This window comes from Plecotus auritus, assembly GCF_963455305.1.
Source record: "Plecotus auritus genome assembly, chromosome: 1".
NCBI lineage: Eukaryota > Metazoa > Chordata > Mammalia > Chiroptera > Vespertilionidae > Plecotus > Plecotus auritus.
In genome coordinates, this window is record NC_137770.1 from 40,770,040 (window position 1) to 40,797,764 (window position 27,725).

A 27,725-nucleotide genomic window follows, 5' to 3' on the forward strand; every position below is an offset into this window, starting at 1 on the left:
CCCCTTTAGAAGAGAATAGAAATTATGAAATAAGTTTTTCTTCTTCACACTCTGGACAATCACACGCATTTCACAGACAGGAGAAATGTTCAATACTATACTATTGGAGGAGTTATTTATTCTTGACCTTACCTATGAATAATTTTATGTTCTCAAGTATGGAATTCACAATTCTCATGTTATCTTAGCCAATATAACTGTAGATGTTTTTCTTATTTATAAAAATGCCTTATCCTTTATAAGAAATTCTTAAGCTATTTTTATGTAGTGATTATTCCTGAAAGCCATTTCCTTTACACTTAAAAGGGAGCCATGGTGTTGATCAGGGGGAAACTATAATTGCTTGCGATTCACCTGAAATGATTTCAAGTAGGAGGCACATCTCCAATTTCTCTGAATTGTACTAAGATCTTATTTGCTATTCTTGCTAATCTGTCTTTATTTTTCCTTTACCCAGAACAATAACATTTATTTCTGCCTGGTCTCATTTATGCACAGATATTCAATTTAATTACAAAGATAATCTCACCGGTGACAGGAAAATAGGTGTAGAAAATTGGTCTTTTGGATGAAGCACAGCTGCTACATAAACAATTTTAGAACAGCTTAAGATTTTAGAAAAGCTATTATATTAAAAGAATGCTTACTGTTTATTTATTTCAAGAAAATGATAAAGATTAAATGTGACCATTCCACTGGGTAATACTCCTTCCACAGGATTCCACCGGTTCCCAGGAAAGCTGACACCTGGTAAATGCTTTGCCATCTTGGGTAAATACCACTCATAAGTCATCATCTGCCAGAAAAATAACACATGATACCATGCGTTTATTATACCTCTTTAAGAAAAATCAAATTTAGCAAGTACAAAAAAAGTTCTAAAATGTGGGCATATGCTCATCGAATATAAATATAATTGGTCTGGCCGGTGTGGCTCAGTGCTTGAGCATTGACTCATGAACCAGGTCATGGATCGATTCTCAGTCAGGGCACATGACCAGGTGTCAAGCTCAATCCCCAGCAGGGGGCATGGAGGAGGCAGCCGATGGATGATTCTCATCAATGATGTTTCTATCTCTGTCCCTCTCCCTTCCTCTCTCTGAAATCAATGTAAAAAAAAAAAAAAAAAAAAAACTTAAAAAAATAAACATAATTGAAAAATACATACAAGCACAACTGAGGTATGTGGCATTGACCAGTCTTGTAATGACTTAAACCTAGGATTTCATGTCTTAAGTTATGACTCACGGGTAAGGTCAGCATCTAGTTTCATTTTGCTTTCATGCATTTGAGGGACTATCCAGCATGACCTTCCCCCATTCTGGAGAACGTGTACTCAACTTTCAAAACCAGCTTACATATCACTTCCTCTAGGATCCCCTCCCCAATTTCCACCGCAGAATCACATGCTCCTGCAGCACTTGCACCTTCCTCTAGTATAGCTTTTAGACTATTCCTCGTTAGACTATGAACTCCTAGAGGGAAGGGACTGTATCCTCTCTTCTTTGTGCTTCTGCTCCTAGCACACTGCTTGGCATAGAACAGTTCTCAAATTATGTTTGCTGAAGTTGAAATGTCTTTGATGGCCAGACTAGACAATCTAGGCAAAATAAAGATGTGCCATTACTCTGTTCTTTCATCCATTCAAAAAAAAGTATTGCTCACCTATAATGAAGAAGCTATAATCTCTGCCCTGGAGAAGCTTGCTCATATAATAATCTAGGCTTCAAAGATAAAAACCTTTTGGCTAAATTATCTGAATTTATTAGTATCTCCAAATTAATTACATATGCTGACATTTAAAATAAATCATTAATATCAGAAAAGTCATTTTTCTTAATTCTGTAGATAATATATACTTAGATATACTTTTATTTGTATAGATTTTCTTTTTTTAAAGAAAATACTCCTAGTCCAGCCGGTGTGACTCAGTGGCTGAAGATCGACATATGAACCAGGAGGTAACAGTTTTATCCCTGGTCAGGGCACATGCCTGGGTTGCCAGCTCCAACCCCAATAGGGGGTGTGCAGGAGGCAGCTAATCCGTGATTCACTCTCATCATTGATGTTTCTATCTTTCTCTCCCTCTCCCTTCCTCTCTGAAATAAAAAAATTAAAAAAAAATTTAACTTAAAAAATACTATTTATACTTTCAAAGCTTTGTTAAAGTTTGAATATCATCGTTTGAGCAATTATGCTTATGTTTTACTTGCTTTATATAAGTCATTTAATTAAAAATGAGTAATTTTAATGTAAGTGTATATGGCAAATATTCACAAAATACTTATTTTTTATTTATTTCAGAGAGGAAGGGAGAGGGGAGAGAGAGATAGAAACATCAATGATGAAAGAGAATCATTGATTGGCTGCCTCCTGCATGCCCCTTACTGGGGATCGAACTGGCAACTCCGGGCATGTGCCCTTGATCGGAATCAAACCTGGGACCCTTCAGTCCACAGGCTGACGCTCTACCCACTAAGCCAAACCAGCTAGGGCACAAAAAACTTATTGAATTTGATTTTATTACCCAATAGTTTGTTCTTGGGATATTAACATTAATTAAATACCCACGGTGTGCTATGACATTGTTTCTCATTTAATTCTCATAATAACCTTATATGTGAGAACAATTATATCTGATACTGTTGAACACCCACTGAATAGCTAGTACCTTCTTCTTTCTCACGAACACAATCCTGACTTTGATCAGGTAACCAGGGCAGCCATATGCTTGGGTCTAGTCATTCCCTTTGTTGGTGATAGGTTAGGAGTGGGCATATGACAATTCTGGTTAGTGTGGCCCGAAGGGAGGTCCGCTCGGGGCTTCTGGGATACATGTTACCCCAAATAGAGAAAGGGGGTGGGGCAGGCCCCAGAAGAAGTCTGTGGCATGGTTTCATGATGTGATGTTTGGAAGAGGGCATCCATGAGGTCAAGGTACCTGCAGAGAAGCTGCCCCAGAACACCAACATCACTGAATTGCTTATAGTAACCTAAAACCAACTATCTCCAGACTACTTGTCATGTGAGATTAAAAACTCCATAGTTTAAACTATCTTAATCAGGTATTTTGCTTCTTGCATTCAAAAGCATTCTATGTTTATATGATGATCATTTCCGTTTTATAAATAAGGAAACAGGCCCTGAGAGAAAAAAATCATTAGTTCCATGTCATATATTCAAGAAGTGATGAGGACTTGAATTTAGGTCTAATTAACATTGAAATCCATGCTTCTCAACTATAGTAGTTGCCAAGTCAAACTGTATTTAAAACCATACTGTGATACCATATTATCAACAAATAACCTAGTTTTTGTCAGAAGCTAGATTGAAGATAAAATTAATCAGTGTACTAGGTATAAATGCAAACTGCTTATAAAAATGTGTCATTTGTGCCCTAACTGGTTTGGGATGGAGCGTTGGCCTGCAGACTGAAAGGTCCCAGGTTCGATTCCGGTCAAGGGCATGTACCATGGTTGCGGGCACATCCCCAGTAGGAGGTGTGCAGGAGGCAGCTGATCGATGTTTCTCTCCCATCAATGTTTCTGACTCTCTATTCCTCTCTGTAAAAAATCAATGAAATATATATTTTAAAAAATATATCATTTGTAAGTTTTTCTATATTTGCAAATCTGTTTATAAAGTTTTCTCCAAAAAAGTTTTAGTTATTCACTAACTCAACAAAATTTGTTAAATAAGTAATGTGTCTAATAATTTTCTTAACCAAACTAATTTTTTTTTAAGATTAAGAATTTCTCTTTTCCTATGACTGCTCTAAAAATAGATAGATTTGTTCCCTTTTAAGTATTTATGGTTTAAATAATAAATCTTATAGTTTAAATATATTTCTTTAGTTCTAGAATACTCAGTTCCAGGATGTTTCACAAGTCCTTTCTGACCATATATTTTGCATGTAATCATTAAGTTTACAAAAAATTCTATAGCAGAATCATGGTTAATAATTTCTATTTTGAGTGAAATGTTTACTTACCTGCAGTATGACTTATTTTATATTCAACCTAATTTATTTTAATCCCTGGACCAGTGGGCAGTGTTAATTTGTATATAAAAGAACAATTTAAAAATAAATTTACAATAAAATATTCCCATGGTTTGTCATGTGAACTAGAGACCTAGGATATCATTTGAATCTAACATGAAACACATTCTTAAAATGTGTTTTAACATTCAACACTCAGTTTAAATAATGCAGAGGCAACTCATAGGACTTACACCATTATTTAAGAAATAAACAAAAGAATATGATCTATATTCTACAGTGATCATGATAACTGTACCCATACACTGTTAAAATATAGTTTTTTAAAAAACATGTTTTTAAATTATCACAATTACTATATTCTCAGTATATTTTCCATATACTCACTTCCTGATCCACTAATGAAATGTCTGGCCTCAGTCCCTCACAATAATGCATATAACGGAGAGAATTTCCTGGCAAATCTCCTCTGAGTAAGATAATTGCATCATGAGGCATGGAGGCTAGAAGATTCTTTGCAAATTTATCAATCACATAGTTGGTCTTTTGGTCACAAATGCTAAATAAAAGAATAAAAAAAACACAGTAAAATAGCAGCATATTGCTTCAGATTTAATAAGACTGGGCTTATTTTCTACCTCATTCCTTTCCCATCACACAATCTATATTTAGTGCTTCAAAGTATTCAAATTTATATTTTCCAACAACATGCTTATATTTGAAAGTGAACACTATCGTCTGAAAAAAGGAACTAATTGTGCACTTGAAAAAAAATTAATGTATTGTTTCACTTCTAGAATTACAATCATTTTCATAAAAAGAGAATCAGTTAGGGTTCAAGAATAAGACCTTTTCTTTTTCCTAAAATCGTATCCAATTTAACTAAAAAGAAGTAAGGTTTCTGATTCCACCTGGAATTTAAGGTAAATTCATCTTAATTCCACATAGTGCAAAGGGATATCCAGAAATGCAAAAAGGAATCTGCCAGTTTGTAGCATAAATTGGGATACCCTTTGTCTGACTCTTGCATGCCAGACTGACCCTTTGCACCACTTCCTTGATGTAAATATTTCTCTCTTTTCCGCGTCCAGCGCGGCTAGAGAGCAGGTCCAGTTCCCGAGTAGGGGCGGCTGGGGATTGAGAAAAATAAAAGAAACAAGACACAGAGATAGAAGGAAAAAGCTGGGACAGGGTGGGACCGTTGCCCTCTTCTGATGGAGAGACAGTGACCCAGAGCCGATGCAGCGTGTTTATTTTATACCACCGCATACCAGGAAGTTTTCCTATTCGTTCCTGGTGCTTGGCTGGATTTACATAATAAAACCCACCCCCTGGCACCTGGGCTGAAATGAAGGTCAAGCTGATTACACTTCTGCCTTTTGGCAGAATGTGTTTCCAGGGTGTGGCTTTGCCGACCGCCCTGGATTCAGCTGACAATTTAAAGAAATGCCCATGTGCCTTCCCAGGTGCTCTCTACACCTTGAGCCACAGGCTCCCTGTGCTTCTCTCCCTTCCAGACTAAGAAATCATTAGAGAATGGGGCCCATGAGAAGAAAGGGAAGGAAGAGAGGCCTGAGTTGTTACTTCTCTCCAGGCATTATAGCAAAAGCAGTACAACTCCCTTCAATGATGAAGTGAACATTCTAACTTCAAAGAAAAACTGGCATGAGTTCTGAGCATTTCCCATAAAATAAGAAAAAGACTACAAGAGCAAAAGCATCAAAAAACTGAGCAAGCAATGTCCTTCCTAGTCTCTTCAGGCCTATTGCATTTAATGATACTGAGAAACACAGCCGAAACTTGAATTGGCAGGCTAGTATCACAAAGCAAGTAAGCCTTACCAGAAAGAAAATATTATCCTTGCCTTTGTAACTGATGCAACCCTTTCCTCCTATGATCCCCTACTTTGCAGGATGATGCTTCACATTTACCACCCAGCAGTGTTGCTATCTATTCCATTCACCTGGGGCAAATAAAATAATCAAAACAAAATAAAACCTCCCAGCCTGTGCCGACATCCCTGGTGTTGAACCTGGATTGCCAAAGACCCGAGCCAGAAGACTGGGATAAAAGCAAGGTTGGGTAAACACACACTGCGGGCTTGGCAAGCCCTTCTGAGCGAGCTATGGAGTTGGGTCTGGAATCCCACCAGGTGTCCTGGTGATGCAGCCTTCCTAACACTGGCTCTACCCAGGTACTATAAAGAACATCGGTTTTTAAAGGTAAGTTGACAGAGGAAATTTAACCTTGTAAAATACCAAATCTTATTATAACAAAACTCCCATGGACTCTTCCACTTCTGTAATGTTTACTCAATACTGCTAGAAATAAATGAACTATCACCTAAAACTTGGACATCTTTTAAGTTAGACTGAGATTTTCATTAGAATGATTATTGAAAAGATTTTGAAAAATACATACAATACTAATAATGCCTAAGGGTTAAAGAAGCTTTTAGACCAAGCATGTCAAACTCAAAGGGTAACATGGGCCAAATAAACAAGGTTTAAGTTTATGTGGGCCGCAAAAAAAACAAAAGCTTCAATTTTCATAGAAACGTAGGTTTATTTCGATAGAGACACGCTGAATACAAAGGGCTGAAATAAATGGGTAATCGTTAACATAAAATAACAGAACATTTTAATAAAAATTAATATTTTTCTTGAACATTAAGTTACCAGACACTGAATAACTGCAGAAATTAATAAGCATAATGCAAATAAACCTATTTTTCTTGTTCTCCGAGAGCAAAATATTTCTTGTTGTGCACACCAAACAAGTCAGTCCAAGACTAATGATGTGGCAATCGGCTGCTAAAATATTCACTGCTAGTATTAGTGGAGAGAAATGGTGCGCCTGCGTGTAAGGCGCATAAGGGAAATGAATGCAACACGATTATAGTAATTAGTCATTAGTGAACGCTGTAGTTCGTTATTAATAATTATGTATAACAGGATATTGTAAAAATTAAGTTATGAAGTTTTTATTGAAACGTTTCTTATATACCGTTATACTGTTATATACATACTGGGCTGCAAAAATATTCATTGTGGACAAAAATATTCATTGTGGGCCTCATGTGGCCCATGGGCCGCGAGTTTGACATGCTTGTTTTAGAACTTTATTTTAAAACTAGAGGCCCGATGCACAAAAATCGTGCAAGAGTAGGCCATCCTTCCCCTGGCTGCTGGCACCAGCCTCCCTCTGGCACCCAGAACCTGGGCTTCCCTCGCAGCCCCGGCTTTGTCCGGAAGGTTGTCCAGTCTAATTAGCATATTATGCCTTTATTATTATACATAATTAATATTCACTTCTACAGTATGAACTAGGTAAGGGCCAGATACTACTCAAAAGATGAAATCTTTGAAGCCTAGTGTGAATTATTTTAGGGCATACAACAATGCCCAAATATCTTTACTCTCTATCTAAGTGGTCTTTTACATCATGGACTTTTACACATACTGAAGACTCTACTAACTCTCTCTAGAGTTCCTTAGAGGAAAATACACAAATGGTTTACATGCACCACCCTGTTTGCAATGCCCTGAACTACATATCACTCATGCTGAGATTCTGGTTCAAAAGTTTAAGGACCATGGCTTTCAGACCAAGCTGTCTCACTCTGGAAAATGGTGGAAGGCGAAGATGAAATAAAGTTCTAGAATCTAAATATCCAAACATCTCTGGCTTGAGTGCTATCTGTCATAAAAATATCCACTTCCTACCTGTAATTAGAATATATTTGGTAAATTACAAAAAGAGCTGCTGAAAGCCACTCCAGATACTGAAGGCCTTTGGTGTTCAGCACTCGGTTACTCTCAGAAACCAGTGTGGCCAGCCCGATGCCAGCGAGGACTGCCACCACAGCGTTGCTCTGCATCCAGAATCGCTCCACCTGCGAAGAGGCACGCAAGGTGACTGATCTGCAATCAATCTGGTACTTACATATCTTACAAATATACTGCTTACACCTAATTGCTTATGCCTACTATCATTCAGGTCTTGCTTACTGACTTCCCCAATCCAACTCCAAGTTACTTTAGTTTTCAATTTTCAAACATTCCTCCTCCCAGTTTGACATGTGAAGCTCCCTTTTGGGACCCACACATTCTTTTCGATACTATGGAGCTGGCGTTGAACTCCTGCAATATGGAAAGTGGAAGAGGTGGAGAAAGGCGTTTGCCTCACTCCTGACGTTCCCTTCCATGTGCAGAAGTGCCGTTAGTTTAACACTCGCTGCCCTCTCACTTATTTCTTCCTGCAGGACAGTATGGACTGAACTGACTGGGCAATTTGGGAGCTGGGACTGGGCCTACATTGCCCAGTGGCAGACTCTGTCCCTGTGGCACCAGTGGGGTGGAGTTGGGTGCAGAAGGCCTGGACTGTGCAGCACTACCTGTGACTAATGGGTAGGTCTGCCTACTAGTATTGTGGATGCAGACTGAGGAAGCCCCCTCACTCAGAGACATGAACCACATTCTCCAACATGAGCATTATCAGTGATAAAGGTGATTCCACTGCTTGTTATCTTGTTTCTCAACTGATTCTGAACTCAGGTGATTAAATAGGATACTATCTACTGGGCCACTTGAACACACAAAAAATTGTTTCAGCTGTTAAGAAAGAGTTGTCTACATTTACAGAGTTTCTACTACGGAGAATCTCAGAAATGACAGCCAGGGAAAAACAGAAATGTGGTTGCTCTTTTGCATAGGCCTGGACAGGTGAGGTAAGAAATAATAAACTGTGTTTATAAGAGCCCCCAATTACAACCCATATTTCTTTGCTATTTGGAAAAAATCTAGGAGAAATACAGTAGTACCCATATCTATTACACACATAAAATGCCTAACTTAAATCTACCTGACATTTATTTTTCTATTTAACTATTGTGTTAACTAAACAATGCATTTTCCCTAAAAAGGGGCCTTTGCCTTACTAGTTCAATAATTTAACTTTTGATTTATAATAATGAACATATAATTTTAACTATTTCTGAGGTAATCTGCTTTTTTACAAGATTCATGAGAGACAAACTGATATATTCTTCACAAACTTTCTGGTCAAAAGATATATCTAAATAAAACTTACCACACCCATGAAAAGTGGTTTTGAAATATCTAAATTTGCCCTCCAAGCAAAGAACAATGAATAAATGCAAAACATTCCAGTAAAAAGCCACACTAATGATGGGTTCTGTCTGTCCCTATAAAAAATTAAAATAGGTCCAAAATTATTTGTGTACATGAATACCAATACTACTATTACATAGTTTTAAACTATAGGAAAATATTTGGAACTCTAAAATTTTTCATTTTTAATTAGGACTAAAGAAGGATCTCAGTGTTTCAAATCTGAATTGGAATAGATAACCAAAACATAGTCATAAAATACACTGTCTCTATATTCTAGACAGCTAGGAAATATGCGGCAAAAGATACAAAGTTAAAATTTGCAGAAGAAATATAAATTATTAATCTTGTTAAATTAAAATGTAATTAACAAATGCAAAACAAAAGGATAATTTCATGCACCAAAATAATAAAATGACAAATCTCAATAGTATTGGCGAGAATGCGGTTGCATGAGAATGTATATTGGTACAGTCTTTAAGAAAAGTTAATTTGATAATATATATATAGATCCTTAAAAATATTCACATTTTGACCCTGTAATTTGACATGTATAAATAAATCTTTAAGCAATAACCAGAAATGTGGATAGAGATTAATCTCTAAAAATGCTTTGGTATCACTTATAATAGTGGAAAAACTGGAAACTATCTGAAGATCCTCAAATAGGAGAATATTTAATTATACAGACATTTAAATGAGCTTAAATATTCTTATGGTATAGGGAGATGCTCACAATATAATGTTAGGTATTAAGGAAACAAAACTATAAATGTATTTGTCGGGTTAGAAATTAATGAAGGTTAATAGTTCTATTTTTTTAGGTTTTTATTTTTAATCATTGGAGGTTACTTTTATCTTTAGAGGAATTCAAATAGTTGTTTGCTTCTTTTGTAAAGCAATAATAATTGGCTATGGGCAGAGTAAAGGATCAAACCAAAGTTTAAGACATTAAATGACTCGCCTAGTTAGATTGTAATACACTGCTCAATCTTTCAAAATCACTAATTTACAATCAGAACAAAAACTATGAAGAAATAATACATATTTGCCTTCATAGAAGTGGTTAGAGCAATTTATTTGAAATATAAAATTCTAGTGGCCATGTTCTACAATAACATAGTGAAAATATTAATTTAATTAATAAACATGGGAAAAATAACAGGAAAAATTATATTACTCACCTTCTTACTAAACATATATTAGCCCAAACTGCAAGAGCTTGGATGTTGAATGAGAGTTCAGTCCTCATGTTTGTTACTTGAGAACTGTAAAAGACGATCGAACTTATTGTTGACAGAAAACAAATTTGGTTAATTCCAAATAAAACATTCTTTGTAAAATACATCGGATTATGTACTGAATAATTTTAAGGGATGAAGTCAGATTGAAAATTATTTTTTTTCTTTCAAATTCAGGGGAAAAGTACTTCAAGAAAGAGTTAAACAGTTCTAAGATATTTTCCAATTGTAACATCTGGTTATCAATTTATATTATTTGGGATAGCATCAGAACAAATAATTTTTCAGTGTTTGTGATACTAGTATACTGTATTGATATTGTAAAAACAATTTGTATTCCTAATTGGCTTGATAAGAAGTCATCTGAAATGGGTTTCTGAACTTATTCCTGGCCTCCAGTGATTAGCAATTAAAAACAAAATTAATTCAAAGCATTTTTTGAAGATCCAATCATGAATTTAAAAAAGGACAAGAGAAATGATCTCCAACCATTCATTTCTGGGTTACCTTTTTCCTTAAAAAGGTTTCTTTGTTTTCTATAGTATTTGGTTCAAAAAATGTTCAAGGAATCTCTGAGAAATGCATCATTTTTCCTTATAATTATACTAAATTCTTCCATTGGCTTCATAAACTAATTAACAAGCATTTTCCAACTGGCATCTGAGCTCTAGAAGTCTCCATTTTTTGAAAAAGAAATGATTCTATATACCATCTCAAAGAACTTTCTTCTCCCTACTGGCAATTTCACTGGAGAAAATGTGATGCCATAATTATGGAAACCACACAATGTGTATTTCACTAATGGAGACTCATCAACTATGGGAAGATATCCTTACTCATTTTCAAATACACTTGAAAAATTGATTCCAGCATGAGGCCCATTTCAAGCCATTCTTCAAAAGGAACGAAGTCAGCCTCAAAATTAATTCTTGGAGATCTGTTGCTTAAATGTAAGCTCTAAAACATGGTCACTGCCTAGGGTTAGATTCAATAATTTCCTTGTACAGGATTGCAATTTAGAGATATGTGTGGGGAAAAGAATTTAATTTGCTTGACTAGCAAAGGGTTGATGATTAGGTTCCATCATTTTGAAGGATTTTCTAGTAAGTTAATTATGAGTTCCCTTTCTCAACACTCTTGTCCACCTGAAACAATTAAACACTAGAAATTCTCTTAATCAGAGAGTATAAGGATTATGCCTCCATTTTTACATTATAATCTTGTCCGAACAAATAGTGTAAGTGGTCATCACTTTTGTCAGGTCTTTTTTCTGGGTGTAGAGCCAAACTGCTGTTATTTCAATGTAAAGGGGGCCTATAACTACCTAATAGATGACTTTTATGTGCTACTTATGAAAGTTAGATGTCTAGTCTAGGGTTGCTCTTGAGAGTGTTTTGGAGTTCATGTGGGATTTGTTAAAGCAAATACACCAGTAATCCTGAGTGTGAAGCAACCCCGAAAGGCAGGTAAAAAAAGAGCAGGCAGTGCGTCTTTGACGCGGAGCAAAGAAGGAGAAAGTAAAAGCCCCCCGAGACACTGGCAAAGCTGTCTTTATCTTTAAAAGGGAAACTGAGCTTCTTTGCTGTCTCCCCAGCAAAACAGGAAAGTGGGCTGTAAAAGTCTTAGACATAAACAGAAATATTTAAAATCAGCTGTGAGAACCATCAAACGTATATATACAAATAATTGGTGGCAGGAAAATTTTTCAAAGTACAGTACAATATGAAAAACAGGAGGCTAATAAATCAGTATGTACAGAGGTGGGCAAAAGTAGGTTTTAGTTATTAGTATGCAAAAGTTTATTCTTGTATTATTATTTTTCCATATTAAAAACTATAAGCATACTTTTGCCTACCCCTGTATATTATGAGCCCATTAAAAAAACAAGTATATTAAAAATATTGGAAAAATAGATAAAAACATTAATGGACTAATAACAGTGGTTACCTCTACATGCTGGAATTATAGTAATTTATATTTTAGTATTTTTGCTTAACTGTATTTTCTGAACTTTTCATAATAATTTTGTGTCCTTTTTTTAAAAAGAAAAGAAGGAAGGATGAAAGAAAAACAAGCTAGCAAGTAAAAGAAATTCTGAGAAACTATGACCTTATTTATATAGAGAGTTGAAATATTCTCCTGACAATTTATATAAAAAATTTTTAAGTTGATTTCTAGAGAGAGGAAGCGGGGAGAGAGAAAGAGAGAGAGAGAAACATCGATGTAAGAGAAACATTGATCATTGCCTCCCGCACATACCCTGACCAGGGATCAAACCTACAACTTAGGTATGTGCCCTGATCCAGAACTGAACCCCCCACCTTTTGGGGTATGGGATGATGCTCCAATCACGTAAGCCACACTGGCCATAACCTCCCCATATTTTTTAAATGGTTTTCAAATTAATAATTAGAATTCAAAATTAATAATTAGAGATAACTTGAGTGTTATAGAAAACTATTTTTCCCTAATTTCATATTGAAAATATTAAAAAATATTACAGGATTGGTATGGGTATTTTCCAAGTTGTCTTAATTTGTGTAGGTTTTAAAGCAAACATTAATCCATTTTTTCAAAAAAAGCTAATAGATAAAATATATTTGCTTGAGCTGGCTTTAATAAGGTTGAATGTTAAAAAATGTATCTCAGAAAAAGAGCTTAAGGACAGTCTAGACTAGAGGAAAAGTCTTAAGAGACATTAGATATACTAAGCTCTAAAGAATTAAAAAAGCATAGCTCATTTCAAGATAACAAGAAAATAATTGTTCACGTTGATAAATACTATGTTATAAAATGTCTGTGGGAGAAAGAAGATAGTCAAAATCAGAACAAAGCATGAACTTTTAATAAAGGAACACTACATTCGAAGCATTTAGTTTTATAGGTTCTATGTAGTCTCCTAATAGCTGCATTCATTGTTGGATTTATTGCTCATTTTCAGTTTTCTCTTATTGAAAGAGATGGTAGGATACTTGACAATATGCAAAACAACTGCCAACTATGTGGGTGAAAACTCCTCACAGACATACCACTTCACAAAGAGAGAAACTCAGAAGTCCCTCAAACCATTCAAAGGAACAAATAGAGAATTCATTTTAAAATAGTTCCAAATATTTCATACTCACAGTAAAATTTCAGACATACTGGATCCTATTTCAGATTTAGCCTAAACATAAATGAGAAAAGTTTATTTGCACAAGGATTAAACTAAAACTCTGCTAAGCTATCGTATTTAACTATCTCCATTTAAAAGATACATGCTTTAAATATACAATGCAACATTTCTCTCCATTCCAAGTCTTTACTTCAGAGCCTTACTGAATTTTTAAAGCAAAGTCATTGAAACTAAACATGAACATCATTTAGGAAGAATTTCAGAAATAATAATTGGCTAAAAATCAGTCAAACTATTCCAGCAGAAATATCTAGCACATTAATGAATTAATAGTCTTTACACTTAGAATCTCTTTAAGCTCTTTTTGCGGGTACTTTGATTAGAGCTCATTATCACCTGTTAGTCTATAATTTCACAATTGTGTGTGAATTATACAAATTTCAAATCTGGAATGGTCCTCAAACAATATTTTAACGAATGACCAATATAAGTAAACCAGAAGTGTCAAATTCTCAAGTCAAAAAATAATAATTATGCTTTTACTGAACTATTTTATTATTAAATATCTCTAACTTACAAACAACGTATCAATATATATAAAAGCTAAAGGGACCAACCGACCAGTGGACTGGTTGCTATGATGCGCACTGACCACCAGGGGGCAGATGCTCAATGCAGGGGTTGCCCCCCCACCCCACCGTGATCAGTGCGCTCCCACAACCAACCTCCCGTGGTTCCTCCCCGCCCCCCCCCCCATCCCGCCTCCCTCTCCCCTCCCCCGTCAGCCGGCCCCCATCGTCCCCGATCAGGACTGGGAGAGATGGCCCCCATCGCCCCGATTGCCGGCAAGGCCGAGGGACCCTACCCATGTACCAATTCTTAAAAAATTCATGCACCAGGTCTCTAGTATAATGTATATTTAAGTGATAGTTTAAAACAAATCTATAGATCCACCATTCACTTAAGAAACAGAACTGCATGAGTACATAAGGTATCTCTCACAGCCTGGCCTTCCTCATCTCCCATAAACTTTCTAAAATATGTAGGTTTACTACTTTTGTATGTATCCTTGAGAAACAGATGGTTTAATTTTTGCATGGCTTAGAATTTTGTATAAATGGTGTGATATAATATGTACTCTTTTGAGATTTGCCTTCTTAAGTAAGAAACAAAAAAGCACAATGAAAAGTCTGATACAACTGTCTATATTAAAATAAAAACCCATCTGTTTATACTTTTATTTTTCAGATAACCTATACAGTAACCACTTTAGTGTTTTCCCCTAATACATTTTAAGAAAAACAAGCCCTTTTGAACTTCTTTAGGACATAGTAAATTTTACACACTTAGTGAAATTATATTTTATAAAGCCTTTACACATAGGCATTACACTAAATACAAACATGAACACTATTCATCAAATATATAAAAAGAAAGTTTTGGTCAAAGTAAATTAAAAATTTTGAGTTTTCTTTTTCCTTCAATCTTTTCCAGATATTTTAAATCACAGACCAAGAGCCCAAAGTGACACCCAGCACTACGGAAATGCTTCCAAGTGCTGGCAGCAGAGCTTTTTGGATGCTTGTTACCCTAAAATACATTCAAGATATATAATGGTACATCAGGTTAAGGGATTCCATTTTTTCCTTACATATGTTAAAGGTCACATTTCAATGGGCAACTTTGTTCCATAAATAACTGAAATAAAAATTCTACATACTGCCATTGACAAACATGATTGTTTTTTTTCTTTTTTTCAATCAAGGTCCAGGCAGAACATGGAAGTTTTGCCACTTATTCCTTATAAGAGCTTTAAGTATAAATTTACCAGATTGAATGTTCCATATTCTTCCCTGAGAAAATGAGTAAAAAATCCCAGCACCGTCGTCTGGTCTCCCCAGGTCCAGCGGGCTTGATTGAGGTAGGATGAGATAGGAAGATAGATGTAGGGCAGCAAACCAGCAGAGAAACACAGGCTCAACTTCAACACAGAGCCCCGGGAGAGTTCCTGCATCAGAGCACAGTGTGTTGTATGACAATGTTTATCCTAGTAGATTCGTCCTGAAACTTCAAGAACACATCAAGGAAAACATCAACTATGTTTACTCAGCTCTGATCTCTCAATTTATATGAAGTCACCACAGAATACCATGTTAAACCTTCTGATTACCAGGGATTACTAGAAAATTGCATCAGCCTGAACTCCTTTGCATGGCAAGTGAAATCTGAGTGAAGCAAATAATACTAGCGAAGACCCTTAAGTACCATTCTTATTGCATCTTTTAAAATTAAAACCATGTCATGACATGCAGCATTGCAGAGATAAACCCAATTGGAAGTGATGAGGTTGTTCAGTTGATTTTGAATATGCCCTCAAATATTGTCCTAATACAAACTCATTTCATCACCTTCATCAGGAGTAGACTTTAGCTATACACTCTGTTATGACTATACATTATAATATGAAACTTTCTACAAGAATTTGGGTCATATCATGGAAATATTTGGCACAAATGAAGCTAGCTTTCAAATAACCTCCCAGCTCACCCAAATGCTCTTTATCCTCAATTTACATATAGAATGAAGTACTAAAGGAAATGTGTTGTTCTATATAACAAGGTTGCCTCTATAGAGAATATATTTCTCATTTGCACACCTCTAAAATGAAGGATAATAGTGACAAAGTCTTATATAGATTAAGTCCAAAAGAATTCTGGTGTATTCAAAGATTCAAATAGTGGTTGCTTTAGTAATTGGGAAAAGGGGTCTCTTACAAATATCATCATTGGAAATTGCCAATTTTTTCTTTACAAAAAAGGGAAATTCATATGTGACAATGGATAGAAGAATCAAGATTCACATTCATCAGATGTACAACAAGTAGCTGACTTATATTAATATTTTCAAATAAACATTCTTAATTGATTATGGAGTGTTTTTATTATAGTACTGATTTCATTTGCTATTTCTAAAGGGGTAATGAGATACATAAAAAATGACATCATGAAAAGAGTGTAAGAAATAACTAACTGAACAACATGCCTTTGCTATTCTTAAAAGTAGTCTTAAAGAAAGTAAATGCTTGCATTTTGGCAGTTTCTGCATATTATAGAATGGCAAGATGCAACTGCTACAGAGTTTTCCTTTTGTGCAGGAAAGAAACAGGAGACAGCTACATGAAAGCTATCCACAGGGCCCAGGAGAGTGGTTCCATGTCCTAGCTGCGCATACACTAGAATCACCTGGAGAGCTTTTAAAAAATATCAGTGTCTAAGCTTCACCCTCTATGTGTGTGTGTGTGTGTATGTGTATATATATATATATATATATATATGTATATATATATATATATACACATACACACACACACACACATATATATATATATACACACACACACACAGATACATACATTAATATACAGAGTGTCCCAAAAAATGTATATACACTTTAACAGCTGATAGCTCAATTCTGAAAATGAAATGTATTTTAACACTGCTTTATAATTACTCGGTGTGTATGCATTTTTGGGACACCCTATATGTACACACATATAAACACACACTCTTTCAAAGCTTCCCAGATCTTTCAAGTGAGCAGCCAGAAATGCAACCAAGTGACTCAGGACTTCTTCCTCTGCCTCAACTCCAACTACCCTGTCACGCCACTGGTAGACCTTATTTTCTAGCCTCTGTTATTTAAATGATGGAAATGACAGGTCCTTTGAAGAGTCATTCTTCCCAAAATGTCATCCTTCATCAGTATCTGGCCTCAGTACAGGGCCAAGAGGCTCTCAAACCAGCCTCCTAACTTGTCAGCTCTGAGTCCTGCATGTTTTACACAAAGCATGGCCTCCCCTCTCAATCATCTAACACTTGGCTGCCAGGTTCTTGCCTCAGGACGCACCTCTCAGACTTCTCAATGTACCTTCTCAGTGGTCAGAAACCTGGCTAAGAGTGACACCATTAAGTTGGTAACTCAGTGGTCGGCAAACGGTGGCTCGTGAACTGCGGTTTGCCGCTCTGTTGACTAATGAGTTTGCCGACCACTGACATAGATCATTCCTGACTTCAGTCTCCTCACAAAAAGACCAACCAGCAGCTATCCATAGACAAAACACCATTGTGCAAGTACCCGAATCTGTGTCCCTGGAACACAGAGACTGAGAAGGACTGCATTGGAAGCGACTGCACCACCCCTCCGGCGGGCCAGCACAGCATTGCATGGAGAGGACACCCTGGGGCTATGGTTTCCCAGTGGGGAAAGAGTCCCAGTGGACATCCAGCTCCTCCAGCATTGCGGGACGCTTTCCAGGAAGCCCACTTGAGTCTCATCTCATGGGGACCTCTGGGGGCACTTGCAGGGCTCAACCGCTGAGGATCAGATAGAGATGGAGAAGGGAAGCCGGGCTGACAAAGCAACCAGTGCTCAGATCTTGGGAAATGGCATTCCTGCTGCCTGAGCAGAGATCTCAGCCATTCAGAATCCATAAGAAAATTATGAAATAGGCCAGATGCCACTGTAATCAATACTGCAGAATTTTTGTCAAAAATCCTATTTTTCCAATGTTATTAGGACCTATGGTAATTTAAACAATATATAAAACTAAAAAAAAAGTAAAGTCCCATGGTGACATATGTTGTATTGGGCCTAAATAAAATATTATGAACTTTCATTTTTACAAAATTCAAAACCTACCTTCTCTTTGAAAAGTCGAAAGAGAATCCATGGTATTATGCACAAAACATAGAGTACTATTGTGTGCTGATTACATAAGCTAAGACCACAGCTGAAAGCACCAATTTTAGCTATCTGAAAATAAAATAAAAAACAAGTTAAATATTCACCTAAAACTCTAAGTAAGCACAATAGTAAAAAGCTATTCTTTATATTAAAACTAGGCCTACCACAGGTCAGATTAAAAATCAATTGCTTAGATACAAGCAGTCAATTTTTTTACCAGTCACTAATACTTATCACCACTATTTTTTAAAGTCCTGTATGAGGACTAGATAAGTCCTAACAGTAATAGGATATCATGTAATTCTTATTTGAATAACATCTGTAACTAAAATTCAGCAATTATTTGCTTTACTTTTTTCCCATTAAATGAAATATAACACTATTTATTTAGAACCTGGTTATCAATGGGTAGTGTTTTTACTTTTTTTTGAACATGCATTATTTTCAGAATCAGAAAAAAAGTTTATTTTAAACAACAACAACAAAAAACCTCTAATAGCATCACAGATCTGTTTACGGAAGCCACAGATAACCACAATGGTTTTTTGGTTCTGTATTCCCTGACAACACAATGCTGCCTATACAGAGACGATTTGGCATTTTCCAATGTGTAGACTATAAGCTCTTAGGAGACAGGCTTCCTTCGAGCTTCAAATTATCTTGATGATAGTGCCTACCTTAGAATTCATTGTAATCGCTTCTGAACTACTTCATTCTTACATTTGGTGCTCTCCTCTTAAAAGTACAAATTTGGGGAGAGGTCAACAGGGAAAAAAGGAGACATATGTAATACTTTCAACAATAAAGAATTTAAATTTTTAAATAAATACAAATTTGATCCTCTTTTGGAATTGGGGAATAAGTCACTGTACCATAATGGTATATAATTTAAAGTGATCAATCTAGAGCTTAGCATATTACAGTGTCTTTCTCTCTTGTGCGTGCGCACACGCGCGCACACACACGCACACACACACACACACACACACACACACACACACACACGATGGTGGAATTAACCAACAAGCCTATCTTTCCCATAGGACTCAAAGGGGATTTCAGAATCCCCTTCTTCTCCAAAAAACTTTTGAACTCCAAGAGAGGAAGGGAAAATCCCATCTTTTATAAAGGCTCTCGTGGTCCACAGTAAAAGACCTGAGAATATTTTCTCTCTCAACATGCCTAGATTACCTTGGCAGTAATCAGAACAGATAAACAATATCTAAACGAAAGTTTAAAAGAAATACAGCATCTATCTAAAAATAAAAACACAAAGTTATTTCACTGTGCTCAAAATAGGTTACCTTTGATCTTTCTTTTGAGGTTGCTGCCTCCTCGAAATGTACAGTAAGAGCCATAAGCAGCCCCACAAACAGATTGTTTAAGCTAAAAACCTCTGCTGCGATGGACCACTGCCATGTTAGACGAGAAAATGAAAACACCCCCGCAGCAAGGATTCCTCCCGCATGTGAGCCAGAAAACCTGCAAATATAGATAACATGAAATCTTCTTTCCCAACAAAAAGAACCGACTTTATTCTCCTTTTTATAACTGTAGCAGTGGAAATTACGACAGTCACCCAGTACTATCCCAACACACTACATGGTTAGTACATTCCTCCACGTAATAATATTCTCCAACAGATTTTAATTAGGAAGTCCATATGTTAACCTATTAGCACACAAATGAACAAACCTGCTTGGTATCCTGTGGGTGACATGAGGTTTAGTTCTCAGATGTAACCTCTAGGGTTCAAGCCAGTTCAGAAAGCCTGAAGAGTTAGTAGCTAGAGAGATAACCTGTGTCATTTTTCTTCCTCTATCCACAAAGCATGATGGTCCGGTTAAGACTGAAATATGCTTAATTGTAAAAATTAAGGAAATGGCAAAATATCTATTCAGGAATCCTCATTCTCACTTCCTGGGAATGTTTGGGTCCAGATACTTTCTATACCCATCTCCCAACATATGGCGAAGCATCTCTTGGTCACAATATTTGGTGGTTTTAAGATCTTATTAGCTAAGTGCTTAGTTTCTCATGAATTCTTCTTTACACAGAGGTGAAGTTAAAAACAATGTATTTTTAAAGAGAGGAACAGGTATGGGAATTTTAATAATGCAGAAAGAATCAAATGCTGCACTTAGAAACAAATTCCTCACCCCCCAAATGCCAACAAGAGCCATACATTTCAAATCAGTCAGGAATCCAGATCTCAATTGAGACATGACTCAAGATTGGTAATATGGTTGAATACACTAGTGCAGTGGTTGGCAAACTCATTAGTCAACAGAACGGCAAACCGCAGCTCATGAGCCGCATGTGGCTCACAAGCCGCAGTTTGCCAACCACTGTACTAGTGTATATCAAACCAAAACAACGTCCTATTTCACTATAAGTCTAAAGCTATGAAAATTAAAGCTATTACAAATATCTATGTCTAGCAAGAGTTATAAAATTCAATAGGCACTTCTGTATCTAATAATTTTGATTTATATGACCCCACATCATTACTTTTTAACTATATTATTTTGTATAAAAAGTAGCCTCCTAATATTTAAATCAGAAAAGGGGGGAAAAGTAGAAGAATATCATGTAAGGAAAAATATCCTGTAAGTAAATTACATCTAGAAAATTATTACTTTAGAAAATTAACTTTCATTTGTAATGCTAACAGCAAGACACCCATGAAAAACACACATGGTGTCAAAACAAGCCAAAGGAAAATCGTTTGGGCAAAAAATGAAAAAGGATCCCAAGTCAAATTTATAGAAAGGATTCCTTTATTAACTTTTGGTCAAGAATATATTTGTATATTCTCAGAAAACAATTCCAAGACCATGTGGATTCCTGCAACAGAGAGGAATTGACAGGACTGCTCCAGCCATGAAGACAGAAGAGAAACAGTCCAGAGATGGAAGACACTGACGATGCCTTGCCCTACTAGCAGTCAGCAGCTGTGCGTCGCTGCAGGTTGCCCAGGACCAAACCAGAGAGGGTCGGACCTGCGTTACCACCATTTGTCCACCATCCAGAACTGAAATATCATTGCTGACATGTACATATAAGGAACTGTTTGACATTGAAACTGGGACTCAAAAGAACTGTTTGCCCAGAAAGAAACTCACTACAGACTGATTTATTTGCCTCTCAGCATAACCATTATTGCTTCTCATTTTCAGTTCTTATAAGTGTATTTCTAGTATCACATGATCTCACTCATCTAGGGGAAATAATGAACAACATAAACTGATGAACAAAAACAGACCCGGAGACAGGGAAGCATCGATCAGACTGTCAAACCTCAGAGGGAAGGTAGGCGAGGGTGGGGGTAAGAGGGGGAGATCAACCAAAGGACTTGTATACATGCATATAAGCCTAACCAGTGGTCACGGACAACAGGGGGGTGGGGGCATGGGTGGGGAGGGGTTTGGGATGGGAATGGGGAATGAGGACAAATATGTGATACCTTAATCAATAAAGAAATTAATTTTAAAAAATTATGGAGTAATTATATGGTTCTTAATCAACCATTATAGGGGGGAAAAGTTACAATAAAAATTTTAATATCACCAAACCTGTTTTCTTTTGAGTTTCTCTTTGCAATTTGTTTTCTTTCCTTCACAAATATCACCAGTTTCTTATTTCATCAGAGTCCCCCATTCTCCCAGTTATCCTGATTCAACACATTAGTCATTTCTTTATTCCAAAATCCTGTCAAGTTGTATCCCTATGGCCTTTGACTCAATTATTTTAATCGTTTTCTAACTTGTCTTGTTTTTTCTATTCTGCAATATAACAGCAGATTAAACTTCCTAAACATACCCTTTATGACTACCTAGCCCCCAAGCTTAAGGACCCTTCACTGCCTGCAGGATAAATTTTAAATGAGTCAGCCTAAAGTCCAGGCACCCAATACATGGAACCCTGCCCACCTAGCCACAAAGTGTCAACATTATTTTCTCCACCAACTAGTCAGGCTTCTCAAAATTCCCTAATAAAACATGCCTATTGCCATGTTAGACCTTTGCTCGTGCAGTACCCCTGAACTGAATGTCCTCTCTGCTCCTTTCCATTTATTCAAACTCTACTCTTTCTCAAATTTCTCTTCAATCCCCAGGTTTCTAGCCCATCTCTGAACATCTGTAGCATTTAAATGTCTGTAGCCATTATTTTGACATTGTTTTTGAAATGTGAGCTGGAGTTAAACCTCACTTCTATTGAAAGCATCTAGCCCCAAGCACAGGAAGGAAACTTAGTGAAATGAGAGAATAAATTAATCTTAAAGTATTAGTAACATTTTAAGAGGAACTTTTACGAATCATCTGTTGATATTACTTTGGAAAGTCAGCATAAGATACAGATTCCTTCTTCTACTGAAATATCAATTAGCATCTTTGGAGAAATGGCTGATTTCAGGCATGGGGTAGATCAAGTACAAAATGAATCTGAAACACCTTTTTCAGAAATTAAGGAAGTGCTCAAACAGAGACATGACAAAGGACGCAGGAGCCAGCTTAAAGGGACTCTCACTCGCCAAATCGGGAATAATTTGAGCATCAGAATGATTATAGTAATAGATGGTAACCCAATGAATAAATAAGAATCTATGAATATGTAGTATTACAAATACAGTAGGTCCTCGAGTTACGTCGGAGATCCGTTCCTACGGCCCGACATAACGCGATTTTTGCCGTAAGTCGGAACCTACCTACATAAGCACCTACGTCACTCACATGGAGCACATACACAGCAATAATGAAGTGAAACAGTCAAAAAGTTTTAAAATAAATATAACAATTCCTGACCTTTACTTGTGGTAAATAAATAAAAAACATAAAACACATATGTACATATGTCGAAATGACGTTTTTTTATTAAATATATCTTTATTGATTTCAGAGAGGAAGGGAGAGGGAAAGAGAGATAGAACATCAATGATGAGAGAGAATCATTGACTGGCTGCCTCCTGCAAGTCCCCTACTGGGGATCAAGCCCGCAACCCAGGCATGTGCCCTTGCCTGGAAACGAACCTGGGACCCTTCAGTCCGCAGGCGGACACTCCCAGGGGTGGGCAAACTTTTTGACTCGAGGGCCACAATGGGTTCTTAAACTGGACCGGAGGGCCGGAACAAAAGCATGGATGGAGTGTTTGTGTGAACTAATATAAATTCAAAGTAAAGGAGCGGAGGGGAGAGCAAGAGAACCCTCCGCTCTTTCGGCTCCGCGGGCCGAATAGAACAGCTGAACGGGCCGGATCCGGCCCGCGGGCCGTAGTTTGCCCAAGGCTGCCTGAGCCAAACCAGCTAGGGCAGAACTTTTTTTTTTTTTCCCACAAATACTGTAAATGGGAGATGGCAATGTAACCATGAAACACCGTAGGTTGAGTCAGACGTAACCCGAGGACTGTCTATAAACAGGGGAGAAGGAAGAGTCCATAGAATACCAACTAATAACTGTATACGAAATGATGGAATTAGAAATCACCATTTGACAACCATAACAACAATAATCAATGGGTATTAAACTAATGGGTAAAGTTTTAGAGTAACAGAAATATGTGCACAGTTTAGCCATATCTCCCTTTACATAGATTAATTACATGGGGGAAAAGTGGTAACTCTACAGTGGCAGACCCCACCTTATCCACATGATCAAGGTTAACAGCCCAGTAATGGGACAAACACAGTATATCTATGACATTCCTACAAAAAAATCATTACCTGAGTCTAAACATGAGGGAACAAACTCAAATTGAAGAACATTCTACAAAATAACTGGCCTGTATGTATCAAAATATTTCAAGGTCTTAAAAGACCAAAAAAGCCATAAGAAACTGTTCCAGATTGAGGAGAATGAAGGAATATGACAGTAGAATAAAAGGCACAATCTGGGATTTTCTTCTGCTAGAAAGGGCATTATTGGGACAACTGGCAAAATCTGAATCAAGTCTATAGATTAGACAATAATGTTGTATCAGTGATAATTTCCTGATTTTGAGAACTATACTGTGGATACGTTAAAAAATGTTCTTGGCTTTAAGAATCATACTCTGAAATAGTTAAGGGTGAAAGGGTGCAGTGACTGCAACTTACTCTTTAAAGGTTAAAAACAAAATGATACATACGGAATCAGGACAAAGCAAATGTGGTAAAATATTAACGTTTAGGGAACCTGGGTGGAGGTTATACAAAGACTGGGATATTCCTGCCACTTCTCTATAAATCTGAAATTATGTTTAAAAAGAAGTTAAAAAATAAGTCAATAAACTCCGGAAATAATTTGCTGACATTTATTGAGTTTTTTGTCTGCCATGTGCCAGGTATTGTTCTAAGTGCTTACCTTATATAAATTCATTTAAATAGATACTATTTATTTCTTTTCAAATGAAGAAACTGAGGTCAAGAGAAGCAAAGTGATTTTTCCAAGGCCAATGGCAATTAAGCAGCAGAACCCGAATTCAAACTGTTCGTCTAGCTATTTAGTGCCATTACATTATGGGGTAAAAGGTGGTTATTTTAGTTTTAATGCCAAATAATTCATTCTATATTAATGATATAATGTACTTTATTTGGCTAAATATGTAGCCCCTGGATTGAAGAATAGAATAGAATAAAAGTTTTATTAGTTACTAGAATTGTGTTTATTTCTCTTTCATAAAAACAACACACTATCAGCTTGAATGGTGTTCAACATCTCTCAAGACTGGTTTTAACACTCCATCTCACCCGGTTCCTCTCCCCCCCCCCCCCCCCCCCCGCCCCGGAAAGGGCAATTAGTCAAAGTTTAAAACCATCAGTTAATTAAAGAGAACTGAAGAGATGACAGTCCTGATATGTCTGCAACATCAGGAAGAAAACTCAAGACTCATTAATCTATCATGATTTTTAACACATTATTTTGCTCAGGAAGACATCCTAAAGTGTTTGAATTGTTGACATTAATTATTGGAATAACTGCCTTTTCACATATTTCATAAGGTTTTAAAAATTGAAGAGTTAAGATAAAATGATAAACTTCAGTGACTAAATTTATCCAGTCACCTTAGACTATTACAGTTACTTGCATACATTAGCATTTTATTGAAGACTAATTGTACATCAACAAGGTCTATAATATGAACCCCCCCCAATCTCCCCTGCTCCCCACCCCATGCCAAGGTCAGGATTGTTTTGCAAAGAATAATTCATAGATTCTTAACACCCAATTTTCCTTGGTATCATAGAAATGATTTATTAGACTACTGAGTATGATTATAGAAGAGAGGTAACATCATAAAACCAATAATGGAAATCAAACCTATAATCTTGATCTTTTTTAGTATCTCAATGAGCTTGCTTAGAAATCAAACTAAGTCTTACAGGAATTTGGGTTGTAGTCCTAATATAAAATGAAAACTAAGGGGTAATCTAAAAATCCCTTTCTATGCTTGAGGGATTCCCAGCTAATGAGGCATAGCCCTCTCCTAGTATACATGCTGAAAATACAAAATACTTTTCCAGCCTCCCTTGCAGCTAGACTCTAGAGCATGGGTGTATGACCTGGGCTCTGCCTATCAGAAGCACCCATCCCATTCTTTACTTGGAAACTGGTGAGGCAAAGAAGCCTCAAAATACATTCAGACATGGCTGGTGGCATTTCTACATAATTTCCATAGAAAATGACAGCAGCACTTTCAGGGGCAATGTTCAGAATCCAGGTCAGTTGGTAGTGTGAGCTGGGGTGTCTGGTACCCAGAGACGACAGCCAGTGGTGGTTTCACTAGAACATACCTGCCTAGAAATTCCCTGGACTCTCCAACTTCCTTTTCTTGCTTTTTTTTTTTTTTTTTTTTTTTTCAATTCTAGATTTGAATATTTCCTTTTGTAAAAAACAGCTTTATAGAGATAATCCATTTAAAGTGACAATAAAAGGTTTTTAGTATATGTTATAAATCAAACTGTGAATGTCCCTTAAAACACCCACACTTGAACACACTGCCTTTAAAAGTTTGATTTATGCTTAGTTTCAGGATCCATCGACACTTACTGACCACATAATATGTACAGACAAGTGGGTTAGAAAAATAGAGATACTTTGAGACATCTGTTGTGGGAAAACTCCACAAGCTGCAGAGGAATATATAATGAGGACTCGTTGGTAGTACTCTATGCTCAGCAGCGGCTAGCGACTGCAGACTATGGATGTGGAATGGCAGCATCAGTCTGCATGGCTGTGGCCTAAGCCAGGGTTAGGGGCTTCACTAGGTAGGTCAGTCAGAATGGCAAGATGGAAAGAGAGTTAAAGTAATGAACCATGGGGCCTGCATTAGATAGGGAAGGAAGTAAAGCCACAGGTGGCAGATGGAGGAGACAAAAAGGATGAGCAAAGGGTTCTCAGTCTCAGTTAAATGGGAGGCAAATATAGGGGCATCAAGGAAATGAGCGGACTGAAAGCTGAAGTCCTGCAGGGAGTGAAAAGTAGGTTGGGGAAGGGGACATCAAATTGTCGAAGGATGCAACCGCCTGTTAAATAAGACTGGACTCTACTGTTTAAAATAGCCAAATGGAAGTTTAATGTGAAGCTGTTCTCAAAAATCTTAAAATTTTCATTAAAACTAAGTATTGGTCCTGAAAGACAAGCCACACATGAGTAAATCTGCAGGGTGAGTACAGTGTAGGAAGACAGGTGTGAGGCCCAGTGCCACAGCATCGCATGCATGCTAACAAGGAGATGTAATGCCCATGTCAGTGCACAGCAAGCTGAGTCTGTGCCTTGCTGACAAATCAAACAATGATGTCAGCAACAGTAAGAATGAGGACTTTCTGAAGACTTTGGAGAAGGTCTCCAATTTATTCACTGACTCTGTAGGTAGACAGTCCCCTTATATTGTTCAAGGCATATTGCATAATCTGAGCATGCTTCCTTTCACCTTCCTGGACAAGGATAACTGACTAAAGAGCAAGCTGATGTCAGGATGCTTTCATAAAGGGAAGTTTCAGGACCATGGCTAGGCACCGTGTTAGCCTCACAGGGTCCACAGCTGCAGCCTCTACCCTCCGTTCTCACCCTAGCACTCTATGGATATTGCTCTCGCAAGGTCCCCAATGACCATCTAACTGCCTCATACAATAGCCTTTTGGGACCTCTCTGCTGTCTTGATTACTCCCCCAGCCACACTCTACTGAGTTGACATCTGGGACCTCACATCCCTCTGGTTTTCCTTCTATGGCTTTGATCTGCCTCCTGTGTTTTCTCTGAATGGCTCCTATTCTTGCATGAACTCCTTTAAAGTCAGTGTTCCCCAAGATTTCATTACCAGGCAATTGTTCTTCTCACTCTACTTACTCTGCCTGGGTGGCTTTATCTACTCTCTTGATGTCAACTGCCCACTACAAACTGGAAAAACCAAACCTTTCTCTAGCACTGCCTCTCCCTTAATTTAGGACTTACATATCTCTGACTGACTGCTGTACACCTCACCACAAAGCCACTCCAACTCTGGATGTCCTGGAGAA

The 27,725-nt window shown here is 37.0% G+C and overlaps 1 protein-coding gene across 4 annotated transcripts in view; it reads right to left on the bottom strand.

Annotated features, from left to right (window-relative positions):
* The window catches only part of TMEM260 (transmembrane protein 260), a 59,258-nt gene that overhangs the window by 11,920 nt on the left and 19,613 nt on the right, over window positions 1–27,725 (bottom strand). For all 4 annotated transcript variants that reach the window (XR_013961307.1, XM_080682051.1, XM_080682050.1 and 1 more), the window contains exons 4-12: window positions 19,536–19,713; window positions 18,187–18,300; window positions 15,317–15,496; window positions 13,499–13,539; window positions 10,317–10,400; window positions 9,092–9,206; window positions 7,726–7,895; window positions 4,388–4,559; window positions 648–796 (exon numbers count right to left, since the gene is read on the bottom strand). Coding sequence is in view for 3 of the 4 variants with exons in the window: in XM_080682051.1 (XP_080538177.1) it covers window positions 648–796; window positions 4,388–4,559; window positions 7,726–7,895; window positions 9,092–9,206; window positions 10,317–10,400; window positions 13,499–13,539; window positions 15,317–15,496; window positions 18,187–18,300; window positions 19,536–19,713 (1,203 nt within the window). In the remaining variant the exon portion in view is untranslated. The remainder of the gene's footprint in view (window positions 1–647; window positions 797–4,387; window positions 4,560–7,725; window positions 7,896–9,091; window positions 9,207–10,316; window positions 10,401–13,498; window positions 13,540–15,316; window positions 15,497–18,186; window positions 18,301–19,535; window positions 19,714–27,725) is intronic.